Here is a 15,750-nt window from a genome sequence, read left to right on the forward strand (position 1 = left end):
CAGCTTAGAGATCATCCCATATGAAAACTTAAAGAGCTTCCTCATTTAAAAAAAAATGGCTTCCTAAAATGATAAATTCAAGTTAAAGTATACTAATGCTAAAAATATTTATAAGAAGGTGAAGGCCAGATTCAGGTAACATTTGAAAAAATGAATGCAAACTTGCAAGCTTTAAGGACTATGACTTGAATTTCAGGCAAGTAGTTCTCAACTACTGGTAGGCCAGAAGTCTAGTTGAAAGGGTTTTGTTTTTTTTTTGTTTTTGTTTTTTTGTTTTTTTTTTTTCAGCGTTTATTTATTTTTGGGACAGAGAGAGACAGAGCATGAACGGGGGAGGGGCAGAGAGAGAGGGAGACACAGAATCGGAAACAGGCTCCAGGCTCTGAGCCATCAGCCCAGAACCTGACGCGGGGCTCGAACTCACGGACCGCGAGATCGTGACCTGGCTGAAGTCGGACGCTTAACCGACTGCGCCACCCAGGCGCCCCATGTTTTGTTTTTAATACCACTTGTGTCTCATTTATCCTACCTGTCATGTATGCTGCTTTCTGATTTTTCAGCATAGTAGCAACCATATTGATCACATAGCATTTCATAAATATCAGCAAGTGTCTTTGATGTACAATATACATAAATGAATGATTGAATTAATAGGTAATGGATGTCCATAAGCTTACAAATGCCTTTCTCACAAAAAGCTGAGAATTTTCCCTCAAAACTTTTAATTTCTTTCATGTTTATCTATTTATTTTGAGAGTGAGAGAGGGAGAGCATGCACAAGGGAGGGTCAGAGAGAGGGAGAGAGAGATTTCCAAGCAGGCTCTACACTGTCAGTACAGAGCCAACACCAGGCTTGATCTCACAAACCATGAGATCATGCATGACCTGAGCTGAAATCAAGAGTTGGACACTTAACCGACTGAGCCACCCAGGTGCCCCTCAATTTTTAAAAAAATGTTTTTTAATGTTTGTTCATTTTTTTTGAGAGAGAGAGAGTGTGAGTGGGAACGGGGCAGAGAGAGAGGGAGATAGAGAATCTGAAGCAGGCTCCAGGCTCTGGGTTGTCAGCACAGAGCCTGATGTGGAGCTCAAACTCTTAAATTCAAGAAGCTCGAGATCATGACCTGAGCCAAAGTCAGATGCTTAACCAACTGAGCCACCCAGGTGCCCCTCAAATTTTTTAAAAAGATAAACTGTTTTCCTTATTTTGTAGGTGTTTTTGTTTTGTTTTTAAGTGATCTCTACACCCAAGGTAGGGCTAGAACTCACATCCCTGAGATTAAGAGTCACATGCTCTACTGACTGAGCCAGCCAGGCACCCCAATCTTTCTCTCAATTTTGATGGGATACTGACTCTCAACATTTCATATACTACATCTCAGCAGTGTGGTTGAGAATCAATTTATGAACTATTTTGCAGGTTAAGATGGAGAAAGTAGGGAGAGAGCAGGACCAAGAATGTCAGCCAGGAAGTGTGAGGTGCCTATGTAGTTATGAATTGGAGAGAGTGTAGGAGGGAAGGGAAGGACAACAGGATTTGGTCACCAATTGGTTAGAGGGCATCAATCTAAAGGAACACATCAAATATGATTCCTAGGCTTTAAGGACAAAAGAGATTACTTTCAGAAATGAAAAGTCAGTAGTTGTAGGCAAAGTTTCTCAGTTTAATTTGAAGTGCAATGGCTTTTGGATTTAGATGGGGCCTTAGTGATACACTTCAACATTCTAATTTTTTTTTTTTTTAAGGTTGAAGAAACAACTTAGGTTGTTTGCCTAAATAATTGGCCCAATATAGGTAGGCCCCCATGGTAAACTTCAGGTATGATTTACTATAAACTTGGAGCAGTCCTTTAAGCAGTTCTAATGCCATACTGCAGGGGCAGATGCCCTACCAACCATTGGCTCCAGATCTGCCATGTATTATAGGAGTCATCAGTTAAGGCTAGATATGGAGGGACAGGTTCCTGGAATTTCAGGGAAGGTGGAAAGTAGAGGGGTTTCTTGTATGCAAAGAGCTACATTATTTGTTTGTGTAAGGAACTAATATTTTTGAGCCACTAGGTACTCCTCACTTTACATCTATCTTGTTCAATTCTCATAACCCTGCGAATAAGAAATTACCATACTAAAGATGAGAATATCGCGTTTACAAAGGCTAAATTGCTGAAGCTAGTAGGCAAGAATCGCAAATTCCAACCCCAATTCAGAAGTGTATACGGGCCCAACTCATGCTCATTCTGCTCTTTCCATACGGCCCACTGGGCTTAATACACTCAGAGAAGGTAATTCACACCTTTGGAGCCAGCTGGGGTCAGAAAGCAGACATGCTAACCTCCAACCCCCCAAGTCAGAGGTTTTTCTTGGGGGACATATGCCTTTAAGTATTTGACAATCTACACCACTGTATACACGCGATGAAGAGAAGGGGGGAAAGCAGTCAGCTAAACATTCTGTGTTAGGAAGAAAAAGGAGCTAAGAGCAGCTATCAGAAGGGTGTGAAGAAAGTGCGGAGTGAACTGCGTCTTTTTCCCTCTACTTAACGCTGGTTAACGAGACTATCCAGTGTAATTCACGAAGCTAAGCCTTGGCCAGCTTCATTCCTTATCGCCTCTCAGGAACGAAGTTTTAAACCTTTAGCTTAAATATAGAAAGACTTAGGCAAGCAAGGTGTGCACTTCAGACTTAAGTGGAAACGCACAGGGTGAACCAAAACTAGGGCCACCCCTGAGGCAGTGATTTGAGGACAGTTTTGAAAATAAGTTGGGAAACGGGAGAGTTTGGCTGCGAGAAGCGCTTGCCGCAGAGGGGTGGGGCCGAGTTTCCTCCCAGCCCACGCCGCCTCCGCCCGCCACGTGACCCGCCGTGTTGTGGTCCGGCCCGCGTGGGTGGCGGGAGCGGCGGGAGGGCGGGGGCGAAGAGGGCCGGGTCACGTGACGGGGTTTAAATCTCCCGCAGCCCGAGCCGCGGGGGCGCCAGTGCCGCGAGTCGAGCGGGAGCAGAGGAGGCGAGGGAGGAGGGCCAGAGAGGCAGTTGGAAGATGGCGGACGAGGCGGCGCTCGCCCTTCAGCCCGGCGGCTCCCCCTCGGCGGTGGTGGCCGAGAGGGAGGCCGCGTCGCCGCCCGCCGGAGAGCCACTCCGCAAGAGGCCGCGGAGAGACTGTCCAGGCCTGGGGCGGAGCCCGGGCGAGCCCGGTGGGGCGGCCCCCGAGCGTGAAGTGCCGGCGGCGACCGGGGGCTGCCCCGCGGCGGCCGCGGCGCTGTGGCGGGAGGCGGCAGCGGCGGGCGAGGAGCGGGAGGCCCAGGCGGCGACGGCCGGAGAAGGAGACAATGGGCCGGGCCTACAGGGCCTAACCCGGGAGCCGCCGCCGGCCGACGACTTCTACGACGACGACGACGACGACGACGAGGGCGAAGAGGAGGAAGAGGCGGCGGCGGCGGCGGCGATTGGGTACCGAGGTGCGCAGGGCGCGGGCGGCTGGGACTGCGCATCCCCTCCTCCCTCTCTTGGGGCCCCTTCTGGTGTGGGGTGAGGAGGTTCTCTGGGGCGGGCCGGGGGTTCAGGGCTGGTTTTGCGGCATCCCGCTCCCCATCGCGGGCCTCCTTAGCTGCGCGCCTTCGGGGCTGCTGGCCCGGCTGCGGGAGCGGCCCGAGTACTCCCCCCTCCTCTCCCTCTTTCCTTCCCTGCACGGCCCGCCTAGGCGGCCTTGCGCTTTGCGCAGCCGCCGGGCCGCCCAGCTCCCGCAGTTGGTTTTAAAGTAAGTTTCTCTATCCTCTTAACTCTTTTAGCATATTGCCTTTGTTAAACATCGTTCGCTTTTTCACACCCCTTCTCTCCACACTTAAATCTGCAACTTTTGTCTGTCCCTTGCATCGACCTTTTGCAGTTGTGTTTGCAAACTGACACACCTGTGCAGTTGGTAACTTTTTTTTTCCCTTGAAGGTTTTTATTTTTAAATTTGTTTTAAATTTTAAGGAGCAAAGCTTTTTTCTAAAGCCATAGCCTGCAAAATTTGAAAAGCAAAGTCTATTCTAAAGACATTACCATTCTGTGGTGCAATTAATGCTGGGTATGGAAGCATTATAGTACCTTGAGTACTTAATATAAATAGTACTTTTTTTCTGATTATGTGCTCATGTTTTTTAGAGTAGGTGTAATTGCGTCTGTGTGTGTGCGCGCGCGCGCGCGCGTATCTGTAACCCTGAAACACGAATTGACATTTTTCTGGCATGCTAAAGCAGATAGATGTGTTAGTTTTGTATGTCATGTCATCTTTGAGGGTTTCATTTTTTTGATCGGAGTTGTTTATGTCTTGGATGGATGTTTGTCTTTATCAGTAAATCTTACCAGTGGACCATTGGGCCATACCCGAGTATTAAGGTCTGCATTAATAAAACGACCCCTGATTTCAGTAAATACAGTTTAATATGGGAAACTAATAATGATGCAAAGAAATCTTTGTGTCTGGTATTATATAAGAGAAGGGGAAATTATTGTGATTATATTTGAATCACTTGTTAAATTTTTGACAAGTTTCATGCATTCCCATTATTTGTGATCAATCAATTCAGTCCAACTAGATTGCTACTTTTTGTGTTTTGATTAAGTATAACTAACTTATTTCTAGATTTTGATGAACTGAAAGTTGTAGATAATGGGCAGAATCCCTAAAGATGAAAACATACTGTTCCTGTGAATGGTGCAAGCTGACCCAGTAGGCATTTTTTTTTTTTTACATAGTCAGTATGAATGAATGTTCAGTGGTTTATTCAGTGAAAATCTTTACATAATAACTGTTACAGATCTGCATACATTTTAGATTCAGATTGTTTCAGCAGCCTTGAGTTACTTTGGTTTCTTTTGCAGATAACCTTCTGTTTGGTGATGAAATAATCACCAATGGTTTTCATTCCTGTGAAAGTGATGAGGATGATAGAGCCTCACATGCAAGTTCTAGTGACTGGACTCCAAGGCCACGTATAGGTATGATTTCAGATCTTTAGTGAATAGTGTCTTTTTCTTTGTATATCTTTTTGTGCCAACTGAAAATATAGTTTTCTATACCCTTATAACCTGGTGATGAGGTTCTTAGGTGCTTTCTGAGATTTAGTATCAGCTTATGTTTTTAGGGAAAGTCTGGTGCTTTGTTTTTGTTTTTAAGCCTCTCAAGCCCATGGAAGCTGGCCTCTGGTGTTTTTCAGTCAGGTCCTTCTCACACCTTCAGTCCTTTTCACTTGTACCCCTCTGTGTGGAGTAGTTTTTCTCCAGTTAGAGTATCTTGCTCTCCCTCAATTCAAATCTGTTCTTTTTTTTTTTTTCCTCCTTAACACTTACCACTTCTTAACAAAGTCTGTATCTAACTTCTTTATTGTCGTAGTTGCTGTGCTAGAATATAAGCCCCATGGGGGCAGGGATTTTGACTGTTTGGTATAGTGTTTTGTCAGTGCCTAGCACACAGTTTGTGCTTAACAAATATTAAATATGTGGATGAAATGGGAAAGTAATCTGAAGTAGAGAACACTATCAGATTTTTATACGAAAGTTATAATATGAGCATCCTGAAAATCTTTCTCTTAATGTGCTCTCATTCTTTCAAAAGTGCCTTGTCTCTTTAAACTAGTGGTGATTAGTTCCTGTTTAGTGTCTGTAATGTTTACTCAAACTAGGAAACTGATGTAAGAAATTTCACAGTAAAAATTATGAATGGTCAAAATATCAATAATGTATGTATCATTTAAAAGATAGTAATTATATATAGATTTCCTGTGGGCTTTAGGGGCTGGTACCTTTACTTTATTGATTTTTAGAACTCTTTTGTACATAACTTCTGTTAATTACCGTGTATTTTTCAAGATCTTAGCTATAGAAATTTGATTTTGGTAGTTTTTTTTTCTTTTTTGTTCTTACTGCTTTTATTCTGTTTTATCATGGAGGTTCTGGCTACTACAATAGACAAAAATAAAAGGAATCTACATTAGGAAGGCAGTTGGAAACCTGTTATTATTTGCAGAAGACATCATATCTAAGAAATTTGATGGAAACGTCAAAAACTACTAGAGTTAAATGATTAGAAGAAAGTTATAGGATATGTCATCGTTATTAAAACAACTGTATCCCTATATATTAGCAACAGACAATCAGAATTTGAAACTTAGACCTTGATATCATTTGTTGGGGCGCCTGGGTGGCTCAGTCATTTGGGCTTCCAACTTCAGCTAAGGTCATGATCTCATGGTTCATGGATTCTTTAGTTCCATCCCCAGGTCTTGCAGACCCTGCCTCAGATCCACTGTCTCCCTCTCTCTTGGCCCCTCCCCCACCACCTGCTGTCCCTCTCTCTTGAAAACAAAACATTAAAAAAAAAAAAAAAAGTGGATATAATTTGTAATAGCATTAAAAATTGGTAGTTAATTAAACTCCTAAAATACATACTTAGTATTTTGTAGTTCAAGGGGATAACCTAACTCTTTTCTGTTTATTCATAACTTAACATTTATCTTTCCTTTGGTTTTCATCAAATGATGGTGTTCAAAATGATTAAAAAAGCATGAAAGAAATTGCAGAAGTAGAAACAATTGCTTTGGAAACTTATAAAGTTACTTAGAACATGAAATTTGGCATGCAGCTCTGGGTGTGCATTCTGGCTTTGCAACTTACTAAGTGGGTAATTTTGGGCAAACTATTTTACCTCTCACAGTGTTTGTTTTCTTTTTTTATTTTTAAATTTAAATTATTTTAAAAATTTATATCCAGGGTAGCATATAATGCAACAGTGATTTCAGGAATAGATTCCTTAATGCTCCTTACCCATTTAACCCATCCCCCCCCCCCCCCCCCCCCCCCCCCCCCCCCACCAAACACAACCCCTCTGGTAACCCTCTGTCTGTTCTCCATATTTAAGAGTCTCAATGTTTGTCCCCTTCCCTGTTTTTATATTATTTTGCTTCCCTTCCCTTATGGTCATCTGTTTTGTATCTCAAAGTCCTCATGTGAGTGAAGTCATACGATATTTGTCTTTTTCTGAGTGACTAATTTAACTTAGCATAATGTCCTCTAGTTCCATTCACGTAGTTAAGAATGGCAAGATTTCATTCTTTTTGATTGCCAAGTAATACTCCATTGTGTATATATACCACATCTTTATCCATTCATCCATCCATGGACATTTGGGCTCTTTCCATACTTTGGCTATTGTTGATAGTGCTGCTATAAACATGGGGGTGCATGTGTCTCTTCGAAACAGCATACCTGTATCCCTTGGATAAATACCTAAATACCATTGCAGTTTTGATTTGTATTTCCCTGATGATGAGTGATGTTGAGCATTTTTTCATGTGTCGGTTGGCCATCTGAATATCTTTGAAGAAGTGTCTATTCATGTTTTTGCCCATTTCTTCACTGGATTATTTGTTGTTGGGTGTTGAGTTTGATAAGTTCTTCATAAATTTTGGACACTAACCCTTTATCTGATATGTTGTTTGCAAATATCTTCTCCCATTCTGTCAGTTGCCTCTTAGTTTTGCTGATTGTTTCCTTCGCTGTGCAGAAGCTTTTTATTTTGATTAGGTCCCAATAGTTCATTTTTGCTTTTGTTTCCCTTGCCTTCGGAGACGTCTTGAGTAAGAAGTTGCTGTGGCCCAGGTCAAAGAGGTTTCTGCCTCAGTGTTTGTTTTCTTATATGTTAAACCTCTTTCAGGGAAGATTTATGTGAATTAATAACTGACTGTTCTGACATTAAATACATATTCAGTAAATGAAGGTGATTATTATCAGCAGTTGAATAATTAATGTTGGTAGTCTTTTGATCCAGATCAAATTAACGTACTAAATTTTTTTTTTAAGTCTAACATGACAAATATTTTTTTGAAAGAAAAAATACTAAATGATCTGAAGAGTGAATTTTGGTTTTATTCTTAGAAACAGGAGAGATGAGGCTGGATTCAGGAACTCCAGGGGCAGGCCCAACTCTGGATTTGATCTCCCTGAGCACTAGCTCTAAAGAATGAAATACCTTTATATTGCATTTTCTTACTTTGCAAAAAAACTTCAAAGTTTGATAATTCATTACTTGAAAATAAATGAGATTTTGAATTACTTGGAAGTGGATTAGATCTAATTCTTTTTTCTCTTGATACAGGTCCATATACTTTTGTTCAGCAGCATCTCATGATTGGCACAGATCCTCGAACAATTCTTAAAGATTTATTACCAGAAACAATTCCTCCACCTGAATTGGATGATATGACACTGTGGCAGATTGTTATTAATATCCTTTCAGAACCACCAAAAAGGAAAAAAAGAAAAGATATTAATACAATTGAAGATGCTGTGAAATTATTACAAGAGTGCAAAAAAATAATAGTTCTAACTGGAGCTGGGGTATGTAAGATGTATATAACATTGGTTAAAGGGGGAGGTGTGGTGTATGATCTTTCTTAATTAAGTCTTTTCTAATTAAGAAACATTTTTCTTGTGTAGAAGAATTTATCCTGACATGATAATGGGCATTTGTGTTTGAAAACTACTAAAAAGGTGCAGTAGCAGTTGTTAAATTGGTTCAGTTCTTTAAAAACCTCTCTAACAACCTTAAATAAAATTTGTTTCTGTTTGTTAACCTAGTAACTAAGTGGAGTTAAGGCAACATTTTTCCTTACATTATACTACAGCTCCTAAAGGAGATGCAGGGAAGTCTGTTTGCATAAAATGTGTCAGGGTTTGATGGAAAAATTGGGTATTTGTTCCATCTTTACGGGGAAACTGGGAACCTAATTGGTATTCACAAGTAAAATTACAGTGTTGGGAAGGCAACAGGTTCCTACCTCCCTTCCATTTTAGTTTAAGGTGATGTGATTGTGGTGGCTTGACATTTTTCATTTGCCCTACTTTGGGTTCACACTTAACTAGCTACCTAAGGCTCTTATTGTGTGTTGAATACAGAATATGTTACAAGTAGTGACCTAGGGCGACTGTTGGAGTAAAATTCAGTCCTGCTTTTTGCCATTTTGAGTTAAGGCAGAGTGCTAGTTAATCATAAATGATTATCGAGTATCGTTTTGCTTTGTTCCCAGATGTGATTTAGACTAGTTTTACTTTGAGGTCAAAATGGAGTCAACTCTGATAAAATTGTGAAACAAGAAGTTAACTTCTGAAATCCTTGTTTGAAGTGTCCGTTAAGAATTAAAATACTGTAGGGGCGCCTGTGTGGCTCAGTCAGTTTAAGCGTCCACTTCGGTTCAGGTCATGGTCTTGCGGTTTGTGAGTTGGAGCCTGCTTCAGATTCTGTGTCTCCCTCTCTCTCTCTCTCTCTGCCCCTTCCTCTTTTGTGCTCTGTCTCTCTCTCTCTCAAAAATAAACAAACATTTGGGGAGGGGCAGAGAAAAAGAGAGAATCTCAAGCAGGCTCCACACTAAGTGAGTAGCCTGACATGGGGCTTGATCCCATGACCCTGGAATCAGGACCTGTGCTGAAATCAAGAGTTGGATGCTCAACTGAACTATCCAGGTTCCCCTATGATAAGAGTTTTTAAAGATAATACAGTAATTTAATATTCTTGAAGTAGAACCCTGACCAGATGACAGTTTTTTGGTTTTTGTTTTTGGAAATACTTGACTGTGATAGAAAATCTTGCCTGCTTTCTAGTTAAAATAATTTGAAATGGTTTACTCTGTTCTCAAATTGCAGTTGCTTTAATTTGTTGGTTAAATGCTTAAAGGTTTGAAATTAGCCTGAAAAGAAAAATAGCCTGACTTAAAATTCCTTACCCCACTATGAATGGAAAATGTGGTGGATTTTCATTATACTGGTGGTTTTGTTTTTATTTGAATTTGAAATTAGAGTAGGACAGTATTTTTGTTCCCCAAAACAAATTTTTTTTAATGTTTTGTAGAGAGAGAGTGTGTGGAGGGCAGGGGCAGAGGGAGAGGGAGAGAGAGAGAGAGAGAGAGAGAGCATGGAGCCCAGTGCAGGGCTCAATCCCAAGACCCTGGGATCATGACCTGAGCCAAAAACGAGTTGCATACTTAACTGACTGAGCCACCCAGGCACCCCTCCCCCAAAATAAATTTTAAAGTAAAATATTTTTCAGTTCTTCCCTACTTATGTGATGAAAGAATTAGTAATTATAAATATAGAGGTAAAAGATTTAATTGTACAAATTATGCCATGCATATTTTCAGGTTTCTGTTTCTTGTGGAATACCTGACTTCAGGTCAAGAGATGGTATTTATGCTCGCCTTGCAATAGACTTCCCAGACCTTCCAGACCCTCAAGCAATGTTTGATATTGAATATTTCAGAAAAGATCCAAGACCTTTCTTCAAGTTTGCAAAGGTACTATGAAGTCTTCTAGCTGTTCTTTGGTCTTTTTTTTGTGAAAACAGATTTTATTCACATTTAGCGTTCTTAAGTTTATCATTCATTGTCTGCTATTTGGGCACTAGGACTGTGGCAGGGTAAGATCACTGAAATAAAGTTATTTCAGTCAGAATTTCCTTCTTCCCAGAACGGGCTATCATTTAATTTTCATTTTAGGACTGGGCTTATGTTTAAAGAAGAAATTATTTCATATTATTCAAATCTGCACTTTAGTATGGCCTTTACATTACTCAGACTGTTTTAGTTAGTAAACCATATGAAAGTAACATCACTGTTTTGATTTTTAATATTTTTTATGGGTCATAAGCATTGTAATCTCTGTTTAGGTGTGTTTTATAGTAGTCAGGTTTTAACACATGAGGATTTGCCTAAAAAAATTGTGATTAGGGGTGAAGATTCTTAGGTTGCATTTTAGTCGTTTGCTTTATTTTGCTCTAGAGTCTCTAGGGCTGCACTGTCTAGTTGAGAAGCCACTAGCCACAAAGGGCTCTTGGTGGTTAAGTGTATTGAAATGTGATGTAAGTGTGGAAGACATACCAGATTTTGGAAACGTAGTATGGAAAAAATAGAAAATATATCATAACAAATACAGATTATGTGTGGAAGTAATCTTTTGATATATTGTGTCAAAAATTATAATTTCATGCTTTTTAATGTGATTACTAGAAAATTTTGAATTGTGTACATGGCTCACATATTTCTATTGGGCAGTCCTCTTGTAGAGTATAAAGTTTGATAATTACATTATACCATGCCCAGGAGATTTGAGTCATTAAAAAACTTTTTATTTTTTTATTCTATAGTCTTATGGAAAGAAATTGTAAAATTGTTAATCGCTAAACTTCATTATATAAGTTAGGGTCTTCTGTATTATTGACTAGTTTTTCATAAATCTAGAAGTTAAAGGAACCTGTAGTTTAATTAAAGAGTGCTACTTTCAAACCATATGGTCTATTTATTATAACTTGGAAAAGCTCTCATGTTCCAGTGCTAGTGGTACTACTGCATGATTTTGAAGAACAATGAAATATCACTTAATTATAGGTTTCTTGAATTGGACCTAGGACACTCACATTCTAATAGCTCTAGTTGGCAGAAATCAACACTTAGAGGGCCAGCAAGTAACTAGAAATTACTTTGATCTTATATTTGATGATAAAAGTTGATTCACTACTGCATTTATATAATGTTCACTAGACTTTTGCTTTAAATTTTATTCTGAGAGGAAACATGTTGCCCAAACTAACTGGTCAGCTTTTTTCCCTATCTTAAGTATATATTAAGTTGCCTAGTAAAGTAGTAACCTGACACATGGAAAATGTGGTAACTGAGAATAGAAATAGCAAGGGTAAGAAACCTTTGTTGTCTCATATACAGACTGGGTACTCAGTTGTAGCTTAAATTAGCTTTGATATATAAGAATGTGTAGAAATAATTAAGAATTACTCTGATAAAGATACATGGTAGGGACTTTCAAAAGTACACTTAATAGAAATCTAGACCATGCAGAAGAGAAAATAAGTGAGATACAGTAAAAATGGCACACTGTTAATGTGTTATAACGTTTTATAATCACTGTGTACATCTTTTGTGCCACCTGGGAGAAAGGTGTGGAGAGGCAGCATTTTTCACTTCTATAAAAGTTTTGAGAATTTGTGTGTATTAGTTAATACAGTGGGAAAAAAGCACTTAATTGATGTAATGGTAAAAGACTGAGTTAATTTGGGTCTAAAAAATGAATAGGAAAAAGCTTAAGGGGAAATAAGTAGGGACAAAGAATGAAAGACATAAAAATGTGGATGGGGAGGGTATGTAAATATTACACAGTATTTTACTAGATTCTTAAAATACTACATAAATATTTTTAACATAAAATTGTTTACCAGTTTTTCTAACTTGGCAGAAAGTTCATAAAATCAGCTTATGATTTTTGTCAGTTATGAGAAAGTGAATTTAATATGAAGCCATGAAGAGAGGAAATACTACTGGTGAAATTTAGACATTTTGGAAGGAAAGAATTTCTACACATGTATGGAGGCATTGGTTGTATATAATTATTGAGAAGAAACATAGATTTCTTTTAGACAAGAAATTCCAAGTAAAAGAGAAGTGTGTTAAAGAGGTTACTGGCCCATTAGAGCAGTTTCTCAACCTATTGACATTTTGGGGTGGGTAATTCTTTGCTGTCAGCTTTCCTATGTATTGTAGGATATAGAGCATCATTCCTGGCCTCCTCCCACTAAGTGCTATTAATAACACTCTCACTCCCAGTCTTGACAATCAAATGCCTCCAGACATTGCCAAATACCCCCTGTATAATTGCTCTGTGTTTGAGCACAGCTGTATTACAGTGTGTCTACCTGTGGTTATCTCTTTGAATTCTTGTATATAGGAATAATTAAGCCCAACGTTAAAGCTGTATAGCTATGTTCTGAACCATTACCCTCCTGCATAGTAAGGGTTTGGAATGATAATGAGTTGTCAAGGTTCTCAGGAGTCTAAAATAATTCACTGGTATGGTCAAAATGAATGGTTATATTAAGATTTAAGGTGAAACTGAGGATATGTAAATAACTTTTTTTGTTGTTAAAAAGGACTGTGTTCAGAGAGTATAGATGCTATCCTATATTGAATTCAGTGAATATTTTTTACCCTAAAGCAATTAAAAATCAAGAAAAAGTAGAGAAATATGAACTGAATTTTTATGACCTTAATTCCAAACCTGTGTTTATATTTATTCAGTAAATTATCACTTTATCGATAATGTGCAAACATAAGAGATTCTGTAGTTATAAAGTTAAGGAATCTTAAAACTAGCTCATTATCTAAAAATAATAAAATGCAACCCCCCCAAAAAAAAGCCACAGCCCCATTTATCTGAAGACAATTTTAATACCTATGTGTATGTGGGTTGCCTATGTATAAATGTAAATATAGTTTTATAGCTGAAATATATATTATATTTTTATTATAAGAATGGGTTATTTTATCTTTATATTTTCTATTTAATAAACTTTTTATCTATTAAACTGATGGTCATAACGTTCATCAAGTGATGTACTGTAATTCCACAAGAGTACATTTTGAATCCTTCCTGCTTACTTTTGTTGTAGTGTTGCTCTGATTGCCCTTTTTGGTATGTTTCCAATGTTCTTAAGGATAAATTCCCAAACGTGAAATTGCTAAGGGTCTTGATATGTTTTGTCTCACTGCTACCTGGAAAGGTGGAATAAGATACACACCTATCAGAAGGGTATTAGAAGGCTGAATTAGGGGGCACCTGGGTGGCTCAGTCGGTTAAACATCCGACTTTGGCTCAGGTCATGATCTCACATTTTATGAGTTCAAGCCCTGCTCAGAGCCTAGAGCCTGCTTCAGAGTCTGTGTCTCATTCTCTCTCTGCCCCTCCCCCACTTATGCTCTGTCTCTCAAAAATAAATACATGTAAAAAAAAATTTTTTTTTTAAATAAAAAAAGGCTGATTTAAGCATGCCCCTGTTCCCTACCCACCCAAAAATCCTCCACGATACTTCATTAGCATTAAAATACTTTTCAAAAAGTGTGTGGGGGTGTGGGTTTGTTGTATTTAGGGTTTAAAAATTGCTTCTAACAGTAAAACACATATTTTAGTTGGCTTCCCCCTTCAGTCCTCTCTACCTCTCGTTCTTCAAAGGGTACTAAGATGCATAAGATGTATTCTTGGGTATCTTTCTAGGAAAAAGAATGAGTAAACTTATTTTTATATATAGGAGAAGGGCATTATTGTAATTTTCCAACATTTTAAAAATAATTACCAACAGAGTCATGCACCCTTTTCTCTACCTTACTTTTGTTTGTACTACTTAATATTGGAAATAGTTTCATAAAGGCACTTAACAGATATACCTCATTTTTAAGAAAAGGCTGCATAGTATTTTTAATTAGTTCTATTAGTCGTTGTCTAGAGTTTTGTTTTTTTTTTTTTTAATTTTTTTTTTTTCAACGTTTATTTATTTTTGGGACAGAGAGAGACAGAGCATGAACGGGGGAGGGGCAGAGAGAGAGGGAGACACAGAATCGGAAACAGGCTCCAGGCTCTGAGCCATCAGCCCAGAGCCTGACGCGGGGCTCGAATCCACGGACCGCGAGATCGTGACCTGGCTGAAGTCGGACGCTTAACCGACTGCGCCACCCAGGCGCCCCTAGAGTTGTTTTTAAGGCATTTTAAACTATCTAATAGATAAAAATTAGCATCTTCTTATATTAATGTTTTGTTTTTGTTTATTAGTGTGGGTAAATACTTTCTTTTAATTTTTTTTCATGTTCATTTATTTTTGAGATAAAGAGAGCATGAGTGGGGGAGAGGTAGAGAGGGAGACACAGAATCTGAAGCAGGCTCCAGGCTCTGAGTTGTCAGCACAGAGCCCGATGTGGGACTCGAACTCAAAAACTGTGAGATCATGGCCTGGGCAGAAGTTGGGAGCTTAACTAATTGAGCCACCCAGGTGCCCCTGGATGAATGCTTTTCACTACTGACCATGTGTATATCTTTGAATTGTCTGTTTGTTCTTAGCTGTTTTTTCCGATTGGGCTGCTTTTCTGCACTGGTTTGTGGAGAGGTCATGGATTCTTGAAGAGTGTTTTTAAGTTAGAAGGTGATTGGAATTCCAGCTTGCTGTATTCCCAAAGTTGTGCAAAATGAAGTGTGTTTTTTTTAATGTTTTATTTATTTTTGAGAGAGTGGGGGAGGGGCAGAGAGGGAGACAGAGGGTCTGAAGCTGGCTCTGTGCTGACAACAGCAAGTGCAATGTGGAGCTCAAATTCACGAATTGTGAGACCATGACCTGAACCGAAGTCACATGCTCAACTGACTGAGCTGCCCAGGCGCCCCTGAAGTATATATACTTTCTAGGTTTATTTTTGAGACAGAGAGGGAGTGCACACACGCAGGGGAGGGGCAGAGAGAGAGGGAGAGACCGAATCCCAAGTAAGCTTGGCACTGTCAGCCCAGAGCCCAACGTAGGGCTCAAACTAATGAACTGTTAGATCATGACCTGAGCAGAAATCAAGAGTTGGACGCCTGACTGAGCCAACCAGGCACCCCAAATTGTATTTACTATTCTTACTAGACTAGCTTGGAATACCTAATAGCAGTGGTGCATATTAGCTTAAAAGAAGTAGGAAACGTGATGTCAAGAGATTGAAAATTAAAAAGGCAGTATGCATTATTGGTTAAGAGCCACACTTAGGTGTCAAAATTGGGTTTGAATGATAGCTCTGCTATGTACTGCCTCTTGTGACATTTGGCAAGTTATTTCTGTGCTTTAGGTTTTTCATCTGCAAAATGGGGATGTATATGTCTACAGTAGAGTCCACAAACCTATTCAGTATATGGCTGAGT

At 39.3% G+C, this 15,750-nt stretch overlaps 1 protein-coding gene across 9 annotated transcripts in view; it reads left to right on the top strand.

Moving 5' to 3' along the window:
- SIRT1 (sirtuin 1) overlaps positions 1–15,750 on the top strand; it is a 64,960-nt gene that overhangs the window by 34,924 nt on the left and 14,286 nt on the right. For 7 of the 9 annotated variants that reach the window (XM_045437584.1, XM_045437588.1, XM_045437583.1 and 4 more), the window contains 4 exons: positions 2,956–3,455; positions 4,864–4,980; positions 8,135–8,376; positions 10,173–10,325. In XM_045437584.1, the coding sequence (XP_045293540.1) occupies positions 2,956–3,455; positions 4,864–4,980; positions 8,135–8,376; positions 10,173–10,325 (1,012 nt within the window). Of the gene's footprint in view, positions 1–2,955; positions 3,456–3,555; positions 3,755–4,863; positions 4,981–8,134; positions 8,377–10,172; positions 10,326–15,750 lie in introns of those variants that run through there. The other 2 variants (XM_045437590.1, XM_045437591.1) reach the window with 2 other exon arrangements.

This window comes from Leopardus geoffroyi, chromosome D2 (genome assembly GCF_018350155.1).
Source record: "Leopardus geoffroyi isolate Oge1 chromosome D2, O.geoffroyi_Oge1_pat1.0, whole genome shotgun sequence".
In the NCBI taxonomy this organism is placed as follows: Eukaryota; Metazoa; Chordata; class Mammalia; order Carnivora; family Felidae; genus Leopardus; species Leopardus geoffroyi.